The sequence below is a fragment of the Oncorhynchus tshawytscha genome, linkage group LG11 (assembly GCF_018296145.1).
Source record: "Oncorhynchus tshawytscha isolate Ot180627B linkage group LG11, Otsh_v2.0, whole genome shotgun sequence".
In the NCBI taxonomy this organism is placed as follows: domain Eukaryota; kingdom Metazoa; phylum Chordata; class Actinopteri; order Salmoniformes; family Salmonidae; genus Oncorhynchus; species Oncorhynchus tshawytscha.
This window is the reverse complement of record NC_056439.1, coordinates 45,020,980-45,046,559: the sequence shown is the minus strand read 5'-3', so window position 1 is coordinate 45,046,559 and position 25,580 is coordinate 45,020,980. Positions and strand designations below refer to the sequence as shown.

Below are 25,580 nucleotides of genomic sequence, written 5' to 3'. Positions count from 1 at the left end.
TAAATGTCCGGAATTGTGAAAAACTGAGTTTAAATGTATTTGGCTAAGGTGTATGTAAACTTCCGACGTCAACTGTACGTACAGAACGTTACGGATTTGCAAAAAGTTAAATATGTTCAATTCCAAATTGTGGCAAACGTTAGCTAAAATTGTCCGTGATGAGATTCAAACACGCAACCTTTGGGTTGCCAGATGTTTGCATTATACAACCAACCAACCACCCTCCTTTTTGTTTTTGCCTTCAGTAACCTATTCCATGTAACATGTCAAACACATTTTATTCCTGGATTTATGTTTACTATGTTACATCTAGTCTGGGAAACCAGCCACTAGGGGCAACAGTGAGCATTGTTGGAGGTAGGAAACACAAAGAAAGATACTAAGATGTATGGTGGAAACTCCCACTAGCCCATGCCTCCACTAAACCAATGGATTTGTTGGAAGTAGCCAAGCGAGAGATTTACTCCACCCAAAATATGTCTGAGATAAGCCCTTTTTTTGTATGGAGGTCTATTTGATCGAATAGAAGCTTCCAGGCTGTTACAAGTGAATGCATGTGGCATTCTGGCAACTTTGAGACAAACAATTGACATGTGTGAACTACAGGCACAACTATCTGCCCTCTCATTGGCTAGAATGGTCCCACCTGCTCTTGCCTTCCTTGAATCATTGACATCTATTTCCATGGTTAGAGCAGTCACCTCGACTAGTTTGTCAATTTAATAGATCATCTTTGAAAGTGTGTACACTTCAGGAGATGATTGGGAAGCACCCTCTGTGTGTGGACACAGGAAGCAAGTCATTGACCATCTCCTCCACTCATAATTGCCTGGGTTGTGTTCACTAGGCATGAAATGGAAGAAGTGAAACAGGGAGGTACTATCTGAACCTGTTCAATAACAAAACATTTTTTGGGACACACATGCATTTATTAGATTTGTATACCCAAATGTTGAAAACATATCAAAAAGGTATGCAACGGCGACAATAAAATACACCAAGACAAGCTGCTAAATACAATAAGTAACAAAAACATTCACAACATAAGTCATAGTATTTATCTTTTCCTCCACTACTCCTCTATGCATCATACCCTACACGGTACAGGTCCTATTCAGTAGGAGGCATACAACTAACATTATCCTTAAAACAATCAATACAATGCACTGTAGGCTACAACATCGTAGCAGCTAGAATATGTTTAATAGAAAAATACATCAGGAGTGGAACAGTGCTAATGCTAGCTAGGGATGGATCAGCGAGTGATTGGCTGTCCTTTGTGGCTTATTGGCTGCTGATCCTTCTCTTCAGCCCCTCCATCCATTTAATGTTAGGGAGGTGGACCAGTAACAGGAAGGTCGCTGGTTCAAGTCCCGGGCTGGGCGACGATAAAGTGGACCAGGGTTAGCATTACACCTAGTGTAGTGTCTTCCTACTGAAATAAGACTGGGAACCAAATCTGTCCTCCCAAAGAGGCTTTCATTACCTTCAACAACCAGATCCTAGCATGAGCCTGTTCAAACAGCACTATGGATAACTAGCGGTGCTGGAAGGGACACGAAACCAGCTGAGTTCCATTGGAGGTTCCACTTAACTGCATTGACTGTCGAGGGATGAGGGGGAACAATGCAGGATAAGAGATGTGCCCGAGACATGACTGGTGCTGGCTCGGTCCTTTGGGAATGTGCAGTTTGTTTGTCCAGTAACATCGATGGTGGTTAAACATTAACACAAAATGACAGGCAATTTTTTTTTTACACCTTAGTTAGCGGGAGTCACCGACATCACTTGAACATAGAAGGACACTGGTAAAAGGGGCAGGGTTCTAGACACTGGGGGAGGGCTGAGGGGCGGCAGTCGGCGTGGCTTGTCGGGGGAGGGTGTACATGGCGCCCAGGAACTGGTCGGCGATGCGTCCTGCCTCTCGCAGGCCGCTGAGCAAAGCGCCGTGCACCGTGGCCGGGTAGTTGCGGATCGTGTGCTCGCCGGCGAAGAACAGACGTGGGACGGGCTGTGAACGAAGGGGGGAGGGGATGACAAACATATCAACCAAAACAGAAATATGAGTGTTCCCATGTCAGAATGACTTGGGTTTGCTAAGGAGGATGAGATTTTGCAAATATGCTCTGGTGGTTCCGGGTATGTTTTTTAAATATAAACTTGCGCTAATATCCAGTGTTCTCATTGGCTTAGAACAAGGTGAAGGTTCTGATGATGTAATAGATTGGGCTTTACACTCTTTATTCATAAGGACAACATGCATGTATGCAAAATAATGTCGGGTTCGGGCCTTTGCCACTCCATTCACTATATACGAATCAAAAGTGGGATGCCAGTACAGAAATAAGTAGTGGAGTGTGTTATTAGGGGTTCAGCAGTGATGGTGACACCTTATCATATTTGATCTGGTTCATTATTATTATACTTATTTCTCAGGTCCGCCATTTTGAGAAAAACACTACTCTTCTGGCAACAGATTCTTGCGTTTGAAGATGTGCATCCATAGATGTAATATACCAAAGTTGGTGCCGATTGGTCCAGTGCTTCTCGATAAGAATACTTTGAAAGTAGTCAACCTCATTAAAAAAGATCAAAAATACATACAATTGAATTCTGATATTTGGCAAGCGTGGTAAACATTACATAAGTAACTCGTCCTAGGGCAAAGTGAATTTTTTCCTGATCGTGGCACAGTGGGCACATGACTGAACCCTGGCATTGCTGCTTGCAGCTATATTTATATATGTAGTGTTCACAGCTTCTTTGGTATAGGGGGCAGCATTTTCACTTTTGGATGAAAAGCGTGCCCAGAGTAAACTACCTCCTACTCAGTCCCAGATGCTAATATATGCATATTATTAGTAGATTTGGATAGAAAACACTCCTGAAGTTTCTAAAACTGTTTGAATGGTCTGTGAGTATAACATAACTCATATAGCAGGCGAAAACCTGAGAAAAATCCAACCAGGAAGTGGGAAATCTGAGGTTTGTAGTTTTCAAAGCTTGGCCTATCGAATACAGTGTCTATGGGGTCAAATTGCACTTCCTAAGGCTTCCACTAGATGTCAACCGTCATTTGAGGCTTCTACTATAAAGGAGGGGGGAATGAGGGCTCTTTGAGTCTGTGGTCTGGCAGAGTGTCACAGGCTCGTGACGCACGGTCACGAGAGAGTTAGCTCTCGTTCCATGGCTTTTCTACAGACAATGGAATTCTCCGATTGGAACTTTATTGAACATTTATGATAAAAACATCCTAAAGATTGATTTTATACAACGTTTGATATGTTTCTACGACCAGTAATCTAACTTTTTGGAATTTTCGTCCGATATTTCCGCTGGAAGTTGCACGCGCGTTTCGATTTGTTTACCAAACGCCCTAACAAAAGGAGGTATATGGACATAAATTATGAACTTTATCGAACAAATATAAAATTGATTGTGGAACTGGGATTCCTGGGAGTGCATTCTGATGAAGATCATCAAAGGTAAATGAATATTTATAATGCTATTTCTGCAACATGGCAGATGTTTATTTTGGCTGGTTTGGGCTCTGAGCTCCGTACTCAGATTATTGCATGGTATGTTTTTTTGAAATCTGACACAGCGGTTGCATTAAGGAGAAGTGTATCTAAAGTTCCATGCATAAATAACACTTGTATTTTCATAAACATTTATGATGAGTATTTCTGTAAATTGATGTGGCTCTGCAAAACATTACTGAACATAACACGCCAATGTAAAATGAGATTTTTGGATATAAATATGCACTTTATCGAACAAAACATACATGTATTGTCTAACATGAAGCCCTATGAGTGTCATCTGATGAAGATCATCAAAGGTTAGTGATTCATTTTATCTCTTTGTGACTCCTCTCTTTGGCTGGGTTTTTCTGTGACTTGGTGGAAATTTGATTTATGTTGATTTGTTTTTGGCGCCCTGCAATTTCATTGGCTGTTGGCGAGGGGTTCCCTGTTCCCAGACAGGTTAATCACAAAGCAGAGTACTGCACAGAAGTAGCCTATTCCTGGACCTGAAAGCACTTTGAATGGAGATTTTCCACTGAGTGTACTTATTGACCCAGGACTGGGCTTAATTTGTATCTGGGAAACTGTCTCATAATGTATCGTATGTGTTACCTGTGACGCTCCGGGGATGGCGGGACCAGGGGTGATGGGCTGGGCCATGAGGTCATAGTCGTTACCGGAGGAACCGGCCGCCACGTACGAGTAGGAGCCCCGCGCCCAGGGGTCGGCACGCCAACGCGTCACCACCGTTTCCTTGGGCTGCCGTGACAACAAAGAAAAGACAGTTTCCATACCGATATTAGATTCCAGTAAACATGGTTGGGAAACACTAGACAGTTCCAACACGAATAACTACATATGAACCATTTTTTCATGATGTATTTGACTGGTGGTTGGAAAGGACTCAAACTATAGAAATTGATATTATGATTCAAGTTTACGTTACGTTACATGGTGGGAGGACCGGTGGCGGCCATATTGAGTGTTATTCTATTTTTATGTACAAAACAAGCAAATTCATACATACCTGAGGTACAGCGCTGCTTCCGAAGATACCTTTGAGGATGGCGAGGCAGCGTCCGACAATGACGTCGTCGCTGATGTTCTCCATGATGCCGGCCGCCTCTCCGGCCATCAGCGCCAGCAGTATGGGGGCTGGGGGGGGACATGGGTCAATTTCGCAGTAACACTGTCAAAAAGGCAGTTGTGTAAAGTAACTACGTAAAAATACTTTAAAGTACTACTTAAGTCATTTTGTGGGGTATCTGTACTGTATTTTATTTAACTAGGCAAGTCAGTTAAGAACAAATTCTTATTTACAATGATGGCCTAGGAACAGTGGGTTAACTGCCTTGTTCAGGGGCAGAACGACAGATTTTTACCTTGTCAGCTTGGGGATTCAATCTAGCAACCTTTCAGTTACTGTCCCAACACTCTAACCATTAGGCGACGTGCTGCCACAACTTTTACTCCCCTACATTCCTAAAGAAAATCTGTACTTTATACATTTTCCCTGACACCCAAAAGTACTTGTTACATTTCAAATGCTCATGCAGGACAGCTATATGGTCCAATTCACGAACCTATCAATATATCGCTATGACAGACTTACTAAACACAAATACTGCGTTGGTAAATTATGTCTGAGTGTTAGTGTGCCCCTGGCTGTCTGTAAATAACAAGCACCAAGACAAGTGTACCATGTGGTTTGCTTAATATGAGGAATTTGATGGATGGCATTTACTTTTATTCAAGTATGACATTTAAGTAATTTTCCCACCACTGTACTTAAGTACATTTAAAACCAGATACTTTGTCTTTTAATGCGTGACTTTCACTTTTACTTGAGTCATTTTCTATTAAGATATACTTGAGTAAAAGTAAAGATGACAATTGAGTAATTATTCCACCACTGAAAATGTAATATTAATTTAGAGAAGGAAATTCTGTCAAAAAGACAATGTGTGACTATATCCAAATATCAACGTCTCTCAGTTGCTTATAAATCTATCCTCTCCTTTATCTGCCACGGGAGAAGACTTGACAATTGAAAACCACATGGTGGAAGAAGCTTATCATCAGGCTGGCTTTCACCTGATCAGTGCAATGAAGGAGATCAAAACAAAGTCACAGTTGACTAGTTCACTATCACAGTTGACTAGTTCACTGTGCTCACCTTTAGGGCTGGGTGGTATACTGTATTTCACATGGACTGGTTTGACTTTTTACTTTACCTTCTACAATGGCATTTCAATGTTTGGTTTGTTAAATGTGATATGCCGTGTGTAATGTCCATTTTTATAGTTGACTTTGCTACTGGAGTCATCTCTCTCTCTCCATGCCGCTTTCCATAGATTTAGCCCCGCCCCCTGACACTCAAGGAGCGCATTTGTTTTTCCTTGAGCACGAGACACTTGCGTTCCGTCTGCATGGTCAATGCAGCACATGCAACAATGTTGATGACAACAATGCTGTTTTCACTTTGCTTCTTAATATAATTACACTATCAATTTGTCTTTTCTTAGTAAGTTGGGCCTAAACCTTGTTAGCCGCTAATAAATGTACTGAGTCAGAGCAATCATAACTAGCGATACAGCCTGATAATAACAGTGCATGTTTTTTGTGCAACAGTATCTTCTAAATCAAAGACGAATATGTGAAGCAAGAATGTTAGCTACATGAAGTTGCTCAGAGAAAACATTCAATGTAGCCAAAGATTAGAGTCCCCTAGGAAACACTTGTCAACACTTCGGTTCCTACCCTGTCACAATAACTCCTCCCTGGCATTTTCATTTGTTGTCAAGTCAAACACTGTATTCAAAGTGCCCACTATTATATTCTAAATGTAGAATTTGAAAAATCATTCAATTTCAAATGATTCCAACAGTTCACCCAAGTGTTTTGCTCTAAATCACAATGCAATTGCAACATTTGGTAAAAAAATAAGGCCTAGATTGTTTGCCTATATCTAGCAGCACTACGTGTCAGTGTGGAAATTCTCAAATGAGTGCAGGAAATTGTGAACTTATTATTATTAAAAACATAACTATTTTTTGACCATGAAATTATATTTTGTCCATATCACCCAGCCCTACTCACCTTTGTAAAGGTTCCAGAAGAGGAAGAGTTCTCCCCTGCTGGCTGTAGTGCTGCCCACATGGCCAAACAGGTTCACACTGGGGTCCCAGAACACACGGTCAAAACACAGCACCACCTGGTGACGGGAGGAACATACATCAGCATAAGTGACTCAATACACCCCACAGATACCAGTTTAGTCAGTCTATTCAGGACAGTTTCCCAGACACAGTTTGGAGTTGAGGAATGAGTCAATAAATTGGGCAGGGAGCCAGAGATTGAGGGAAATTCTGAGCTCTAGGCCTTTCTGATGAAGCTAGTGATCAGAACGAAACCAGAAGTGTCAGAAATCAGAATTGAACTGTTTTATAAGGAGACACCAAAGGGAAAGTTGGAACCGGACCAAATGTGAAGTCTGAGCAACTGCATTTCAACATCGTTCTGACCCACAGTATCAAACGCAACTGAATTATATAAATCTCTATTGTTCCAACTGCCTGTTCTATATTTGTGAGAAGTTGTTTAAGACCCATTTCACGCACAATAATCTTTTCATATGCAAACGCTGTCATTAGAAGCAGATTGCTCCATTCAAGTGATCCAGAGACGGAGCTCCCTCTGGTGGCCACGAGGTGCCACAAACAGTTCTCCTTGCATAATAATGCCGCATTTTCTGCTGCAGCCGAATTAGCAGATTGAAACTCTGCAGTAGATGATGCACATCAGGGCTCAGGAAGAAAAGAAGAGGAGCGAGAGAGAGAGTGGGGGAGGACTCTTATCTGATTACTAACAGATTTCCAAAACACTCACTCACCCGCACACATTCCTCTCTCCCTGAATTGCTATAAAGCAGGATAAATAGCTGTGATGGGGAGAGAGGTAACCTTGTACTTTTTATTTTATTTTAAATGGAAGCCATAAAGAGTTGGTTACAATTCCAATTTCATCCTTCAGAAAATGTAGAACAAATAAAAGACCAAATAATATGGCTAAAATCCAATATACTAATACAAATGTATAAGGGAGGTATCATGTTTATGAACGACTTCGTAAATAAGGACTGTGAAAGTGTTACACCAGCAATTCAAGGTGTAAGGAGGTGTATAACCAACTCATCGCAGCTCTGGCACAAAAATGGAAGAGGCAATTGCTCAAAGTAATGAATTGGTTTTGTCTGCCTCCAATGAAAAACCATCCATGGCTTAAAATGACTAGTATAAATCATAAAATGTATCAGTTAAGGTCGATAGGTTTGACAACTACACTGCATAAAATCCATGACAGTTGGGAACAAGTCTAAAGGTCCCAATACCATGGCTACGGGTTTATGAACTGATTTACCAGTGACGCATCGAGCCGTTCTTTTCAATTTAAACTATTGTACAAAAGGAATGCTTAATATATGGAGCTTTGGACAGTCAGCTCTGTGCAGACTGTTGAAAAGAACGGCTCGATGCGTCCATGAGGGAACAGAATCAATAGATCATCTCTTTTGGTACTGCTTTTGGCATCAGGTCAAGGAGTGGTTGTTAAGTCATAATGTCTGTGTTCACATGGACCTATAAACAGTACTGTTAGGAGATCTGTTTAACAATTTTTTAGTGATTACATTATTTCATAGTTGTGTTTTCTTCCCTATTATTCTACGATGTAGAAAATAGTAAAAATAAAGAAAAACCCTGGAGTTGGTGTGTCGTTTGACTGGTACTGTATATCCACAGTGCCTTCAGAAAGTATTCACATCCCTTGACTTGTTCTACATTTTGTTGTGTTACAGCCTGAATACCCCATAATGTCAAAATTACATTTTGTTAAGATTATTTTTTTTAGATACACCGAACAAAAATATAAACACAACATGTAAAATATTGGTCCCATGTTTAATGAGCTGAAATAAAAACATCTTAGATTTTCCATACGCATAAAAGGCTTATTTCTATCAAATTTTGTGCACAAATTTGTTTATATCCCTGTTAGGGATAATTTCTCCTTTGCCCAAAAAATTCCTACACCTAACAGGTGTGGCTGATTAAACAGCATGATCATTATATAGGTGCACCTTGTGCTGGGGGCATTAAAATGTCCAGTTTCGTCACACAACGCCACAGAAGTCTTAAGTTGAGGGAGCATGCTGTGATGAAACATTTTATGTTTGTGCTTTTCTAATAACCAATTCGACTGTGTTCTTGAAAGTGACTGATTGATCGTGCCTTGGAGGGAATCCTCACTATCAGAATCTGCAATCTGGCAATACGCCCAGAACATTGTTTGAGAACGAAAGGGATATTTCAGTTTCAAGGTCTCAGCTTGGAGAGAGGTATTGGTCGGTCACATGCATGATGAATGCATTAATGATGAATAAGTTAAATCATGCAAATATAACTTGTCTTATATACTGCTTACACAGACAGCTAACGGGACTGCCCCGGCGGAGCTCACTTCAGACAGGTACTTTATGCATCTCCAGCATGCTGTTAATAAAGAATGATTCATTTAACATTGACTTTGAGTGTCCCTGTGTAGAATTTCCACGACAATGTCATTGTAAATTCTCAAAAATCAATTTAAATTACAGGTTGTAATGCAACAAAATAGGGAAAAACACCAAGGTGGGGTGAATACTTATACAAGGCACCGTATATATTTCATTTCCGTTTTTCAACAAGTCCTCCAACCAGGGGAGAGTGGTGCAGGGGCATAATAATAAAAACCTTGTTCTCTGCACTATGTCCAAAACCCCCAGGTTGAATAATGCTTGATACAATGTAATAAAGATGCTCATGTAAATTGATAGGGTGACTGAATGAGTGAAATACATGTCTTAACAGCGGGAGAGATTATCAGAATTTTACTTCACTTCCTAGTAGTTTAGTATCAAGTGAGCCAAGAGGCTTTTCATCTGTACACACGTCCATTTTTACAGCAGCAGGCTTCTCACTGAAGGTCAAGTTCCTTCTTCAAGGACACAGCAGCAAGACTGCAAAATGAGTCTTCCATCCATCTCAGTCCAGATGGGTAGAAACACCGAAAATAACAGACACACACACCAAGACAACAGAGACACAAGATGTCACAGCACCCCAGTGAGGGATTTTCAGTACCTTGTTTTAGCAGCAAGACTCCCAAAGGACTTGTACCTCAGTACAAACACCAAACATAACAGAGACGCAAAGTGTTACAACGCCAATTGGAGGGGTGTCCTGTACCTTGTTGAGGTTTCCAAAGCCCATCCTCTGGATAGCTGCGGTCTTCCACTCGGGCAGGGGGGGGACAAACTGCACAGCGGGGGGCTGTTGTTTCATGACACCCAGGGGTAGGGTGCACAGCACCGCGTCACACTTGTATATGAACGTCTGGGTGGTGGAGCGTGTGTTGACTGCTATCACCTCACAGCCTGGAGATATACACATGGTTAGTCTAGTTTAACACACACAAACAAAAAGAGACAGCTACTCACACACATCCTGTAAACTTACCAGAGGCTGTGTACCGGACCTGCCGTACTGCAGTGTTCAGTTTGATGTCCAGGCCCTCGGCCAGAGCCACAGGGACACAGGAGTAGCCGTTCCTCACTGTCAGGTGGCTGCCTGTGAACTCAAAGTCGTCGTCCTGGACAGGAGAGGGAGAAAAAACAAAATGTGGGTTATATATGGTTTACAGGGACTAGAAAACATTCAAACAGGCTCAATGTCAGTTATGTGTGGTTTATGGAGACTAGTCTGGTGGTTTGAATGGCCTAGATTCAACTGGACCTGGTGTCTAATAGCAGTTTATAGTAAGTGCATACTGATGTCATCATCTGATCTAGTGTGGATGTGCTTACTAGGAGAGAAGTGCCAAGACAAGACAGATTGGTTTAGTGGAAGGGCAAGAAGAAATCTTAAAGGTAGACTCAGCAAGATGACGTTGCAATGAGCAGCACCGTAGATAATGAGATGCGCGTGATTCAACCCTTTGCTCTCACACAGTCACACAGTATCTGCGCTTCACGCTGCTACAACCTGGTAGCTACTGGAGCAAAAGAGCTGACAAGTTTAGCCTCGAGCTTCAACACTCTTAGCTGTTGCCAAAATTCACCCGATATTGTGTTTACTTTTAGTATGCAACTCATCTCGCTAAGTCAACCTTTAATGAGTGAGTATGAGTGGGAGTGTACCTGGTCCCAGTGCTTGAGCGAGAGGGTGGAGAGGGGTGTGGCGTTGGCGAACTCCAGGTTGGCAAAGTGCCAGTCGAGGATCTGTCTGTCCCGGGACGACAGGTACACGTCACTGTGGAGAGAATATCAGAGGGTTAGATAAAGAAAGGATGGATGCGAACACATCTAGCCCGCTCCCAGACCCGCCTGTGGCCCGCTCCCAGACCCGCCTGTGGCCCGCTCCCAGACCCGCCTGTGGCCCGCTCCCAGACCCGCCTGTGGCCCGCACCCAGACCCGCCTGTGGCCCGCACCCAGACCCGCCTGTGGCCCGCACCCAGACCCGCCTGTGGCCCGCACCCAGACCCGCCTGTAGCCCGCTCCCAGACCCGTCTGTAGCCCGCTCCCAGACCCGTCTGTAGCCCGCTCCCAGATCCGTCTGTAGCCCGCTCCCAGATCCGTCTGTAGCCCGCTCCCAGATCCGTCTGTAGCCCGCTCCCAGATCCGTCTGTAGCCCGCTCCCAGATCCGTCTGTAGCCCGCTCCCAGATCCGTCTGTACTTCTTGCCTACTCCAATGTCATTGTAAAGCCAAACATTGGCATGACAATTCAATAAAGAGCTGGCAATAGAGCAGAAACAACCTGGCACCCAGGCTAGAGCACACCCACGCTTAAACCTCTACGGAATCGGTGTCCCTAAACCGGGATGGTTGAGCTAACATGCGCTAATGTGATTAGCATGACATTGTAAGTAACAGCAAACCTTCCAGGACATAGACATGTCTTATATGGGCAGAAAGCATACATTTTTGTTAATCTAACTGCACTGTCCAATTTACAGTAGCTATTACCGTTGAAAAACACCAGGCTATTGTTTGAGGAGAAGGCACAACAACAAAACACGTATCACGGCAACTGGTTTGATTACATTCACCTCTGAAGTTAAATCATGTACTTACATTCAGTAATCTGGCTCTGATTTGTCATCCTGAGGGTCCCAGAGATAAAAATGTAGCATAGTTTTGTTTGATAAAATCTATTTTTATATTCAAATGTAGGAACTGGGTTCTCCAGTTTGAACCCCTGCTGTCTCTGGCTCCACACCCACGCCGCCCGGCCATCTAGATGTGTGATAGTTTGTGTATAAGCTAATGATCCATCATGTATGACATTCCTGGGAAAGTGTAAACTTAAATGTTGTATTACCATATCATTTTTGTATGATCTCTATAGTTATGTACTTGAAAATGTGTCAATAGACCAATTCGGCACATTTGGGCAGACTTGATACAAAATATTGTCAGGTTTTGCAATACTTCACTGGATCAATCTGAAACTTTGCACACACTGCTAAATTGAGCCTAAACTGCAATATTATATTATGGCCTTCTGCGTTTCAAATATGATGGACCAAAAAAAAATGAAAACGGGTCTGATCCTTCAGAGGTTTTAAGAATACGCTGGAGTTCAGGGGTTAAGAAATAGGGCCACAACAGGCCTTTACACTGGAGTTCAGGGGTTAAGAAATAGGGCCACAACAGGCCTTTACACTGGAGTTCAGGGGTTAAGAAATAGGGCCACAACAGGCCTTTACGCTGGAGTTCAGGGGTTAAGAAATAGGGCCACAACAGGCCTTTACACTGGAGTTCAGGGGTTAAGAAATAGGGCCACAACAGGCCTTTACGCTGGAGTTCAGGGGTTAAGAAATAGGGCCACAACAGGCCTTTACACTGGAGTTCAGGGGTTAAAGGTTTACCTGGGTGGGTTGGCCTCTAGCTCCTGGAGCTTCTCCTCCAGTTTGACTTGCGACTCCACCAGCTCATCATACTCCTACAGGAGACAGCAAGGTATAAACACTGTGGGACATACAGAGGTGTGTGTGTGTGTGTGTGTGTGTGTGTGTGTGTGTACTGTACGCTAAGTGATATTAAGGGAAACAGCGGGGTGTATGTTCTGCGCTGCATACACCCCCAAAGAGGTTCTAAGTCAAGTAGGAAGGACAGCAGCTTAGTCAGTTAAATGGGCTGATTCACCCTATCCAAATTTCACCACTTACCCCTGCAGCCACCAGCTGGCTGACACGGCCTAAAAAATATGCCCAACTAAAACGAAAACCCCACAACCTTCTGCCCAAGGCTTCCCCGACCATGACCTAGCCTCTACGTGTGTATCAAACACGCTCTCAGTGTGTGTGTGTGGACCATTTCCAACCAGACAGACCAGCCTGAGTCACGCCTTAGAAGTGGCTTTTTCAGAAGGCAGTCGACCGAGGCAGTCGACAAGTTCAGACAGCAGCTGTGTTTAAACTTGCCTCCTGAAAGTACACGTCTGAGGTGAAGCTTTATCCGTGCCTTTAATGACACACCAGACAAGGCATTAGACCAGTCAAACACATGCTGCTGAAACGGTCTGTTTTGCTCAGAGCTAATGCCATTGTCACAACTTATAGCATTTTTTCGTCACTATCCTAACATTCTATTTAAGTCAAATTCTCACTTAGTAGTGTGTTGATGTCAATAGGAGGCTGAATGAAAGTTGGACTTAGGTGAAAGTTAGGTATCTAGTACACTTCTTTGTCCTTGGCTTAATGGCCCAAATCCAATCTCTCCATTTGTTACATTAACATTATTTCTGTTAAAGCTCTTAGGCTGCGTTTAAACAGGCAGTCCGACTCAGATTCTTTTTCCACTAATTGGTCTATTGGGCAAACGATCTGAATTAGGCTGCCGGTGTAAACGCAGCCATAGTGTGACAGGCAGCAGTCTATAGTCATTAGTCTCTATATTTCTCCTTGCAAATCAGTTTACTCAAATGAAGAAAATACTTGAATGGAGGAGATCCTTGCTACATAACAACCACAAAAATTACAATGGAAAGTCTTTATGAGTTGATGGAAAGTAATTCAAGAGTGAGTGGTAGAGAGACTAGGCCTTTACTGTAGCTGCAGGCCATTCTGCTAGTCAAGCTGCTATTTGGAGTTCCAGTCCACAGAAAACATACTCTGGTAATCACATGAAAGTGGCTTAAAATAGGTGCGACTCAAAACGCATACGTTCATAACGCCTTTAATTGAATCAAATTGTGTCTGGAGCCTAGAAATAGATGATTGCTCCTGCTAACAACTCCAGCTGTTAGATTTATAGCTTATCCACATGGTGTGTGAGTCGAGAAAGTACCACACCACAGAGGAATGGAATTAGTTTGTTTTGGAAAAACAAATAAGTAAACAGGACAGTAATCAAAGTAATGTGTCATTAACTGCTTGCAGCTTGAAGTCATTTGTATGGAACAAGTCAATTGAGGTGATGAAGATTTCAATCGCATTTTGTTCCTATCCACTTCAAAAACCACCATTATCAATCATCCCTTAATCCATTTTCATCTATCCTTCCTCTGTACCTCTACTGTAGGGTGGTGTGACTGAGAATGTGAGTGGTTGACTTGTGGTCTCACCTTGCAGAGTGCGGTCAGGTCGCGGTGCTTGCTCTTGACCAGGAACTCAGCGGTGATGTCTCTTGGGGGCTTGACCTCGCTGGCCTCCTTGTGCTGCTGATGCAGCTCTTTGACCCTCTCCTTGGTACCCACCATCTGAGGACATGAGGGAAAGTGAGAAAGGTAGATATACAAAAGAGGAGAAAAAATATTAAAAGGAGGGACAAAGTACATCTACAAGCAAGCTACTCTTGTTATTTTGACCTGAGATAGTGGCTCTCATGGTCACCTTGTTCAACAGCTCCTTGAGATCCTCTTGGGTCTTGACTATCTTCTTCCAGTGTTCTATCTGCTCATCTTTCACATGTTTCTCCTGCAACCTATTGGATGATACCAGACAAAGAACACCTCAGCCTATTGGACGTTACCAGACAAACAAACACCCCAGCCTATTGGACGTTACCAGACAAACAAACACCTCAGCCTATTGGACGTTACCAGACAAGCAAAGACAAACGAACACCTCAGCCTATTGGACGTTACCAGACAAGCAAAGACAAACGAACACCTCAGCCTATTGGACGTTACCAGACAAGCGAACACCTCAGCCTATTGGACGTTACCAGACAAACGAACATCTCAGCCTATTGGACGTTACCAGACAAGCGAACACCTCAGCCTATTGGACGTTACCAGACAAACGAACACCTCAGCCTATTGGACGTTACCAGACAAACAAACACCTCAGCCTATTGGACGTTACCAGACAAACGAACACCTCAGCCTATTGGACGTTACCAGACAAACAAACACCTCAGCCTATTGGACGTTACCAGACAAACGAACACCTCAGCCTATTGGACGTTACCAGACAAACGAACACCTCAGCCTATTGGACGTTACCAGACAAACGAACACCTCAGCCTATTGGACGTTACCAGACAAACGAACACCTCAGCCTATTGGACGTTACAGCCTAACGTTACCAGACAAACTAACACCGCAGCCTATTGGACGTTACCAGACAAACAAACACCTCAGCCCTACCAGACAAACAAACACCTCAGCCTATTGGACGTTACCAGACAAACAAACACCTCAGCCTATTGGACGTTACCAGACAAACGAACACCTCAGCCTATTGGACGTTACCAGACAAACGAACACCTCAGCCTATTGGACGTTACCAGACAAACAAACACCTCAGCCTATTGGACGTTACCAGACGAACAAATTGGACGTTACCAGACAAACGAACACCTCAGCCTATTGGACGTTACCAGACAAACAAACACCTCAGCCTATTGTTACCAGACAAACGTTCAGCCCAGACAAAGAACACAAACGTTACCAGACAAACAAACACCTCAGCCTATTGGACGTTACCAGACAAACGAACACCTCAGCCTATTGACGTTACCAGTTCACCAGACAGACAAACGAACACCTCAGCCTATTGGACGTTACCAGACAAGCGAACACCTCAGCCTATTGGACGTTACCAGACAAACAAACACATCAGTGATAATAATGTGCCATTGAGAAAGAGGGATACTTTTTAAAATGAAAAACAAAATACAACCACTATCACAGAATTTGAACAAGTTGCTCGGCCGTTAATCTCTAGTGGGCAGATTCAGCACGTAATCCGAAGAATATGTCGCGACGGGATGGAATGCGTAGGGTTTGGGTTTTTGACGATTATTTGGGTATATCAGGATTGGGTGAAAGTGGTGCTTAAACTTGAACTGCTTCGCACGTGTGGTGAAATTAGTGAAGAAAACTCCCAATTTCTAACACGTATGGACCCTGAACTAAATCATGCAGCTCACCAAATTGCCCAAGATGTTATTTCTGGGTTAATTGAGATGACCTGGCCAAAGGGCCAAACACTTACTGAATGACCACCTCCAGGGCCTGTCCCAGAGACACAGGCTTGTTGTTGAGGAAGTTGAAGTCCAACTGGTGGCTGAGGTAAGAGGTGGCCTCCAGCAGACGGTTAAACTCCTGCTCCACCATCTCATCCTTCTCCTTGGGCACCTGGGGGGGCAGTCATTCATACAATGACATGTTAAGAATCAACCATAGGATTAGAACATTTGATACTAACAATTTGATGTCAATCATGAACATGAAGTCAGCAGGGAGGGCAATCCAATTTAGAAAGCAATCCTTATTTTCTCTGCAAAAAGAAATTGACCTAAAGGAAGTATTGTTTACCATTAAGGTATCGGATTGGAAGGGAAAAAAATAGCCGACTACAAACATACTACAGCCAATTGAACCATAGACACACTCAAGAACAGACCCAGTTCTATTACGGTCTACTACACAGTTGCTTCATTGGGAACTGACAGCAGATTTGACGTTAATTATTAACAATAGATGAACAACGTTATCATGTAGTAAAACAATACATACACTTGTGCATCGTTCGCCCTTTAGCAGTCAGCCAGGAGATGAACCAGGAGGTGAACAAGGAGGTGATCAAGGGAGGGATTGAGGCCAGGGGTCAAAGAAATAACAAATTAGATAAACAAAAAACACACTTAACATTGAACAGATTTACATACACTTGAAAATGACAATTAGCGTCCCCTGCAGGAAAGGAAGCAACCTTACGCATGTCTACCACCTCTGTGAACTTTGTCATATTCATTAGGTACACAAGAAAATGGACTGAAACAGGGAGGGACTACCTCAACATGTCTAATAAGAAAGGCTTATTTAAATTGTCTTTGGGGTTTTGCCCTAATGAATACAACCCTGGCCTGAAAATAACCCCAAACATCGTACCGCTGCATGACAGAGAGGAGGGAGAAAATAATCGTTCAGAAAGGACACTGCTGTTTATTTCCAGTCTAACAGTATTACATTGGGAGAGTCCGGTCTCAACCTGGAGAGGGCTGAGCTATTGGGCAATGCTAGGCTAAGCGCTAACTGAATCCACCCTGTTAAGCGGCTAACTGAATCCACACTGCAGACAAAGTGAAGGGCCCTGCTAACACAGCACATAGCTGTGTTCTGAATAAAATCTAAACATCTTCAGCACAAGAGGTAAATAACAAATGGAGCAAGTTAACATAGGGGAACGAGAACCAAATAGTGATGTACCCAAATAGTGATGTGTACAATAGCAGTAGGTTCCAATGGTAATAGGTTCCAATGGTAATAGGTTCCAATGTTAGAAAGTTGCATCTGGAGTAAGCAGACATTTAAACTGCTGAAACCGAGCACGCTTGCACGAGACACCAACACGCCAATGTAGGCCTCATAGAACATTACAACAAAATGAATTGTCATATCTACACACAGGCATTCCACTCCAACTGCAGTTCATTGGCATCAACGGGGAGCGTGGCCTAAACCTCATAATGCAAAGTAAGTTAACTAAATAGTTAGCGATGCAGCACTCACAGCTTGACCGTTTGCTTCGTACAGAGGGCACTTCTGTTTAATCTTGGCCAGCTCCATGTTGACCTGCTTACTGACCACTGCCATGGGATTCCCTCCTAGAACACACCAGATAGAACATCAGGATATAGGCCTACACAACCATAGAACCATCACATAGCCTCCATTTCATCAATTTCAACTACAAGGCTGTTTACTAGCCTGGCAGATCACTTGATAACTATTGTGTACATATTATGAACACACAACAAACTGAATACGAACAAACGTGTTATCTATTAAAACACATCTTAGGAATCTCATCGTCCTGATATTCAATAGTCGTTTTTGTATCCTTTTTAAGAAACTGGAGAAAAGTGGTGAACAAGTTTTGTTTTTGCCTCTCCTGTCCTATTTATTCAGACTACATTTGATTAAACATTGAAATGGTCAACACCACCCTCTGCTGGTGAGAAGCTGTCCTAACAGGAAAACAGACAAATTCAAAGTAGAGGTATCATGAAGTCAATAGATACTTCAGAGTAAATTGTTCCTTGATAATAGGTGAGAGGAATTTGAGGCGAATTGGAAATGACTGTTTAAAGTGAGTTTCAATCATCTACATCCTCACCTGCACATGTATGTAATTGTTTGTGTCAATTTTTTTTGCATGTCTCTGGTTCATCCTTACTAGGGTTGCAAATCTCCCTTAATTTCCCAGAATTTCTAAAAATCCCAGTTGGAGGATTTCCTGCTTATTCCCCACTGATTCTGGGGATCATCCCATCTGGATTTCCTGCTTATTCCCCACTGATTCTGGGGATCTTCCAATCTGGATTTCCTGCTTATTCCCCACTGATTCTGGGGATCTTCCAATCTGGACTTCCTGCTTATTCCCCACTGATTCTGGGGATCCCCCCATCTGGATTTCCTGCTTATTCCCCACTGATTCTGGGGATCTTCCAATCTGGACTTCCTGCTTATTCCCCACTGATTCTGGGGATCATCCCATCTGGATTTCCTGCTTATTCCCCACTGATTCTGGGGATCTTCCCATCTGGACTTCCTGCTTATTCCCCACTGATTCTGGGGATCTTCCAATCTGGACTTCCTGCTTATTCCCCACTGATTCTGGGGATCTTCCAATCTGGATTTCCTGCTTATTCCCCACTGATTCTGGGGATCTTCCAATCTGGATTTCCTGCTTATTCCCCACTGATTCTGGGGATCTTCCCATCTGGATTTCCTGCTTATTCCCCACTGATTCTGGGGATCTTCCCATCTGGATTTCTGGAAAACATGGTCTTTTTGGGAGAGTTAGCAGAATTTTGTAACTGTAATCCTTACCCAGTCCTGTCACCACCATGGCCCCCAGATCAGCCACATAGTTGCCCTTCCGGAAGGTGGCCACTCTCCCCCCAACGCGGTCCTGAGGAGACAATAACCATATGACACAACTACCATAGTGAAGAGGAACACCTTAACCATTAGCTGTTATACCAGGTCAAAACAGGACACAAGGCTGAAAATAATATATTACTGGTCAGTTCAGTGTATTAGCTAATGGGTAGATTGTGTTGTGGTAGGTTGTGTTCAATTAGCACAAAACAGAAGAAATCCATCAGAGGTGGAGTGAAACAAACTTTCTGAGCTTGTCCAATAATAATTATTTGTTTTTCTACGGTTATTGAGCTCTGTTGACAAGCAATGTGCTGTTGACCCACCCTGGCCTCCAGTACGGTCACGTCCATGCCGAAGCTCTGCAGCTGCCGCGCGGCTGCCAGCCCAGACACACCCCCTCCGATGATGATTACCTTCCCAGTCTTCTTCGCTGCAGGGACACAGGAGAACCAGAGTGGTTGACAATCACATCATAGTGATGTGGGATGAAATCGATAGTTGCATATCGCAATATTATTTTTGACCGATATTAAATGGATGCTTTGGCTCCAAGTATCAATTTTTTTTTTGTTGCTAGGTAGCGTTAGTTAGCGCTAGCCGTTTGTACCTGAGCCAAAACGGGTATTTTTCATCCCATCGCTTGTTCTCCATGTTCTTTTTAAATAGTGAGTCCACATGTTTTCAGCATTTTTATTTCCCTGACTGATCAAAACTCATAATACCATCTTGTCTCTCTGCAACAGATGTATAGTGAGCAATACGTTTTGAAAATTAAATCGCAATAAAATGAGTATTGAATTGCAACACATATAGAATGCTGAGAATTGCAATACATATTGTATCAGCATCTATGTATCGTGATAAAATCGTATCGGTCCTTGTCAATTTCCAGCCCTATCACATAAGTGATTTTGACACACACATTGCTAAAAAAAAAAAACTTAATTTCACGAGGCATTTTTATCTTGTTACAATATCCCTGTTACACCTAGAGAGTTTGCCATAGTCTGATGCTATTCCATCTGGAACTCTCATGTTGTTTAGAGGTGTAGCCAGACCTCACCTTCTTGACCTGCCCTCGCTTAATCCAGTTGACTCTCCAATAGAGAAAATGTGTTTCTCCCTACTCCCTCAGAACAACAGATCTATACGTGCTTTATTTCAAAGGGATATTTTATCCATTCCTTACGTCACAACTTACTGGAATACATTTGTCAATAATATCTGTTGGGAAAAAGTATGTTTATTACCACACAAATACCTGCTTGTTAACAAGGTCAAAGAGGTCTCTTTCAGAATGATCCATAATATTACCCATCCAGAAACAGTTTTGCATTTATTTTGGCATTGTCTACGTGTTAAAAAGAATATGGAAAAACATTCATAGTTTTATAATTGTTAATATTCTTGATGACTTTTGTTCGTTATGGGAGAACGTGCTGCTCGGTTTCCTTTACTATAATAGGGATAAAGAAAAACTATTTTACCTCAAATCTAATTGCAATAATGGACACTGCTACACTGCTTTGCTTTATCTTGGCCAGTTTGCAGTTGTAAATGAGAACTTGTTCTCAACTAGCCTACCTGGTTAAATAAAGGTGAAATAAAATACAAATATTCATAAATGTAAATTTAAAAAATAATAACTATTTTGTGTTTTCTATAATGAATTTGAGCAGTACATTAAGACCATTCTACAATCTTCTAATAAGAAAGCTGTTAAAACAATCAATGTGTGTTTCTTTTAAAGTCTTTGTATAATCTGTAATTTGTTGTACCCAGTAGCATATGTTGGTTTTTCTGTAATAAAATTAAAAAATATATACAAGAAGTAAAAAACAAAGTCAATCTCTCTTTTGGACCTTCTGGCAGCGTCCTATTTTCAAATCTTCTCAAAATGACATACTTCACAAACAAAAACAAGGTAATTAATACAAAGCTAATCTAATGAATCGACTAATGACTTGCATTGCTAAATTATTACACAGCTTTTAAATACATTTCATAATAACCAAATGTAGCCTATTAATAGCTGAATATAGAGAGAAAACATGCCAACCTATAGGCCCTGCATGATCCCAATGCATTTAAGAACTACACTATGTCCGGGCCTGTAGAAATTCTGTTTGGGCCAGCAGATTTTTGGCCAACTGGACCGACCAGGCCAGTGAGGAAAAAAAGTTAACATTGGATTCTGGCATGTTTCATATGTAGCCATGAAGTGGTGACGTAAAGGCTATATACTGTGCTTCGATTGACAAACAGCAAGCTTGACTCGTTTTATTAAAAAAGTGTTGAACTGACTGAATGAAGTCGATCTCATACAACCTTCCCATTCATAAATCTTACAATGCCGTTATATATCCACTGTATCACATTGGGACAACAAAAGATCTTGTTTGTATTTTCAATATAAAGTCCATCAGGACTTGCCAGACAGTGATGTTAAAGTGAGGGACTAGTCAGTATCCTACTGAATTGAATCGGTAAGAGAGCTGTTCATTTGGCCCCCTCATTTGCATACCGGTAGGCTTTTTGGCGATTATCTACAGATAAATTATGAAAACATTAGATGCAGATGGTGAATCCTCCTCACTGCAGAAACAATAGGTAGGCTAGTGGAGAAAGAACCTCACTCTGGTCCAAAATATTATAAAAGAAAACAGATTGAATTGTTTTAAAACCTAATGATACATATATGGAATTTTCAGATATTGATGCAGGGTCTACTGATTTAAATCAAAGTGCTGACAATGGAGTAATCAACTGCTGCTTTCTGAGTCCAAAATATTATAAAGCTTATGTTAAACACCTTCTTCATTCTTTAATCATCCCTGTATTGCAGATAGCTGAGAAAATGAACATTTGATAGTTGCTGATTGAAAATACAATCTAGCATTAGGATGTACCAGAGGACACCAAAATAAAGCTTGTTCAGCAAAAATCTCTTAACCCCTGATGTCTTAATCCCCCCTGAGCGGCTACTTTCTCTTTTGTCGGGCTACTCCATGTGCTTGTGGAAAACATTGTATATGCATGCCATAATACCTATAAGTACTACTGGTGTGTTTAATATGCACATATCTAAATGAGTGTAGGCATTGTACAAAAAGTTTATGTATCACGCAGATAGTGGAGAGCTAATATACTCACTTGGTAAAGGCTTGACTCTCTTGTAGATGCCAAAGTTGATGAGGCCGTGTCTCTCCAGGTAACTGTGTATCCTGTGCACCAGCACTGTATCACTGTTGTATGGCGCTTCAAGTTGCTGTGCTGTGGCTTCGAAGGTCAGCTGGATTTTCGGGTTATCGAGCCAAAGTTGGAGCTAGAATGGAGAATTCGCCACTACTTCAGACCAAAGCCCAAAATGTACAATATACTCCAGAATGAAGCAAGTCGTGTTAATGCAGTGCGCGTGTGCATATGGGGCGGCAGGTAGCCTAGGTGGTTAGAGCGTTGGACTAGTAATCGAAAGGTTGCAAGATCAAATCCCCGAGCTGACAAGGTGAAAATATGTCGCTCTGCCCCTGAACAAGGCAGTTAACCCACTGTTCCTAGACCATCGTTGAAAATAAGAATTTGTTCTTAACTGACTTGCCTAGTTAAATAAAAATGTAAATAAATAAAATTCTCACCGTGCGGTTGCGGATGTACAGGAACACTTTCTGCGTCTGCTGGGGCCCGCTGATGATGTCCGGGAAGCAGGCGGCCTCCTGGGAGGTCATGCGGTCATGTGGGAGGCGGCTCTGGAACGCAGCTCCCTCCACACCTGAAAAACCACAAACACACACTCACTACCTGCCCTTACACATACACACACACCTTTCGCTGCCCAATGTGACATTCACGCTCGCAGACACACACTTTCGCACAGTCCGACTCACACTCACCAGAAGGCTCCTCAGGCTCGCTGTCCGGCTCCTCCTCCACGGGCGGAGCCGGCGGTGGGATCACCTGCTTTCTCTCCTTTTCTGCCTTGGCGTTGCGCTCCTCCTCCGAGTAGTATTCGTCCTCAGACAGATTGGCCAGGCTTTCGTCCATCTCGCGGTACTCCACCTGCAACAATGGGCACAATAAACGCTCCATTAAAACCATGTTCCGGCTCACCTGAGATGAGGTCAAAGGTCAAGCTCCCTGTGATCCTCTGGTGTTGTTCACCACTAATTAGATGGCCATACAAAGATTGCTGTATTCTCAATAGTCATTCATTGTGCTCCTGGTCTAGGCATGTGCTTGTAGTGACTTATTCTATTTCTCTCTAAGATAGGGGGGACAGGAGTAATAGGTTTTTTACTTTTGATCGCTTGCGACGGCTTGTCCTGCGGCCCTCGGCCGTGTCCGGGTCCACACCCCCGAGGCCGGGAGGGTGGGGCAGCGGGGGTCCGCCAGGCTCCCCGCTTGGGGAGGCCCGCTCTTTCTTCTTGATCTCCATGGGGCCTGGTGCTGAAGCAGGGGCCCCAGCCTGGGCAGTAGCCTGGGCTTCAGGGGCCCGTTCAGCTCCCCCTGCCGCCGAGGAGGAGGAAGATGCGGAAGAAGAGGTACCTGCATCCGACTTCTTACTCGACAGCATAATGGAGGAAGACAGAGGTCTCTCCTGGAAAGCGGAACCACAAAAATAGGCATGAGACAAATCCATTCGGTGCTCTAGAGTTACAGTTGGTGATGTGATGCTCTAGGATGGCCAGTGTTTTAGTTTTTTTTTACAACGTTGATCCATTGTGGTGTGATCAAAAATAATAAACGGCTATGAAGTTGCATATTAGCTGCATTTCGCAAATGAAAATGAGTATGACTTGCTGTTCACAAATGTTTTAATTAGATAATTTTGTAGTTTACCAGCTCAACTAACATTTCCCAGTCTAACTGAATGTTACATTTTTATTCCAGGTTTCATAACTTTCTTTGTCTGATTAAATGCATTCACATTCTCACTTTCTACATGGATAATATCCATATCATGATGAAAAAAATATGGAAAAGTGTTCTGAACAACTCCATAACAGCTAGCTAAATACATTTATATAATTTGTATTGTTGGGGCTTTAAATGCACCTGCTAGTCACGGGAATTGTAACGTTAGCGTGCCTAAGAACTGCACTACTAGCTAGATGCGTTGACAGATGTGCATGATGACAAATGTAAGAGGACGCCACAATAACCTTGTCTTGTTTTACCCATTTCTCCGGGCACCTGGTAATATCCATTCAAACACTAAGAAATAAAGACAGAATCAGAAATATGGTCATGAACAACAGAAACTGAGAAATAGTTAGCTAAATCCACCCAGCCAGCCAATCAGTCCTGGGCCCGGTTCCCCAAATGCATCTTAAGGCTAAGTTCATCCTTAGAAGGTTCTATCTAGCTAACGATTAACTTAGCCTTAATAAATTAAGATCTCCAGTTGTATTAGCTAGCTAGGAGTTAGCAATTTAGCTAGCTAGCCATGTATCTAGCTAGCTATTTTTAGGTAGCTAACTACTTCAGGTATTGTAATTGTATTTTAAACATGCAGAGAAAAACAACCGTTGGTATTAGTAGTTACGCCAGCTAGCTATCTAACATGACTTGGTTTAACCATTCGCCTTTTTCGTAACTAAAAAAACATGTCGACGTACAGCAGCCAGTCAGTCGAGCTAGCAAGCCATTTGTATGGCTACGGTTAGCAAGCTAGCCATCTTATAAAACCCAGTCTGACATTATTACTACCTAGCTAGCTTCTCTGACTTAACAAGGTCGATATTCCGGGTGTTGTATGTTGTACTACCCTCATCAAATTCACAAACGAATCGATGTATGTAGATAACTAACTAGTTAGCTAACGTTAGCAGGCTAACAATGAGTCTCAGCAGATGAACTGGGTCTGTATGAGCTAGTTAGCAACTAGCTCATATAGCAACTAGCTAACGTTACCCGTGTCCGTGAAAACATTGCACTCCAATGACATGTTAGTAACGCTAGCTACGCTATAAAATAATATCGCATTTCACTATTCATGCGATACTGGGCCGTGAGATGAAAAGTAAAACAGAACTAGCTATATGCATGATATGATCATTTTACCTCTAGATCTTCGCAATTTGTCAACACAAAGACAACTCGTCCTCTCCCGTTGAATGATATGACCCGCCCCTCACTATCATCATATTGGTTAAGGAGGAGAACGTCTAAAAGCTCGTGAACGCAATGATTGGTTTGGGACATTGTCAATTACCAAGGAAGAGACGATTTTTTTCAATAACGACGAAAACTAACATGAATTCCATATTCTGTAGGCTACTAGTGCATTTGTTTTCAGAGTTAATTAAAATAATGAATTAATTGAAGTCCATGTAAATTCCATAGAGAAAGAAACCCACACTATGTGCACATAGGGTAGGTCACCAACAAAAAAAATGGAGCAAATGCATCCCTTTTAGTATCACTTGATCTATGCTGCTCAAGCAAAAGCATTCCATGAAATCATTACTCAAGCTAGAGTAACCGAGGGCATCCTGTCGGGCTGTATCACCGCCTGGTACGGCAACTGCACCGCCCTCAACCGCAAGGCTCTCCAGAGGGCGGTGCGGTCTGCGCAACGTATCACCGGGGGTAAACTACCTGCCCTCCATGACACCTA

General features: G+C 42.6%; 1 protein-coding gene across 5 annotated transcripts; it reads right to left on the bottom strand.

The window, feature by feature from the left end:
- Nucleotides 1–907: 907 nt before the first annotated feature.
- Nucleotides 908–25,112, bottom strand: LOC112262062 (lysine-specific histone demethylase 1A). 5 transcript variants are annotated; one of them, XM_024437746.1, is made up of 21 exons: nt 25,025–25,112; nt 24,124–24,175; nt 23,259–23,558; nt 22,849–23,023; nt 22,600–22,733; nt 22,118–22,289; nt 19,288–19,394; nt 18,911–18,992; nt 17,588–17,682; nt 16,592–16,609; nt 16,068–16,210; nt 14,460–14,550; nt 14,192–14,326; nt 12,495–12,568; nt 10,762–10,873; nt 10,082–10,214; nt 9,812–9,999; nt 6,627–6,741; nt 4,555–4,682; nt 4,140–4,286; nt 908–2,011 (listed from the first exon to the last, which is right to left on the bottom strand). In XM_024437746.1, exons 2-21 carry the CDS (start codon nt 24,166–24,168, stop codon nt 1,826–1,828), a joined length of 2,580 nt encoding a protein of 859 aa, XP_024293514.1. In that variant the 5' UTR covers nt 24,169–24,175; nt 25,025–25,112; the 3' UTR covers nt 908–1,825. The 5 variants fall into 5 exon arrangements, with proteins under 5 accessions (XP_024293514.1, XP_024293511.1, XP_024293510.1 ...); XM_024437743.2 differs by lacking the exon at nt 24,124–24,175 and having other exon boundaries at nt 22,849–23,020; nt 25,025–25,109; XM_024437742.2 differs by lacking the exon at nt 24,124–24,175 and having other exon boundaries at nt 25,025–25,108.
- Nucleotides 25,113–25,580: the final 468 nt, after the last annotated feature.

Bases quoted from the DNA above. Each gene is read 5' to 3' on its own strand.
- LOC112262062 (XM_024437746.1), bottom strand. From the start codon at position 24,168: ATGGATATTACCAGGTGCCCGGAGAAATGGGTAAAACAAGACAAG. The intron at 10,874-12,494 runs GTAAACCTTTAA...TTCTCTCCACAG, and splicing joins CTAGAGGCCAACCCACCCAG to TGACGTGTACCTGTCGTCCC. The intron at 2,012-4,139 runs GTAACACATACG...CTTCGTTCACAG, and splicing joins CCATCCCCGGAGCGTCACAG to CCCGTCCCACGTCTGTTCTT.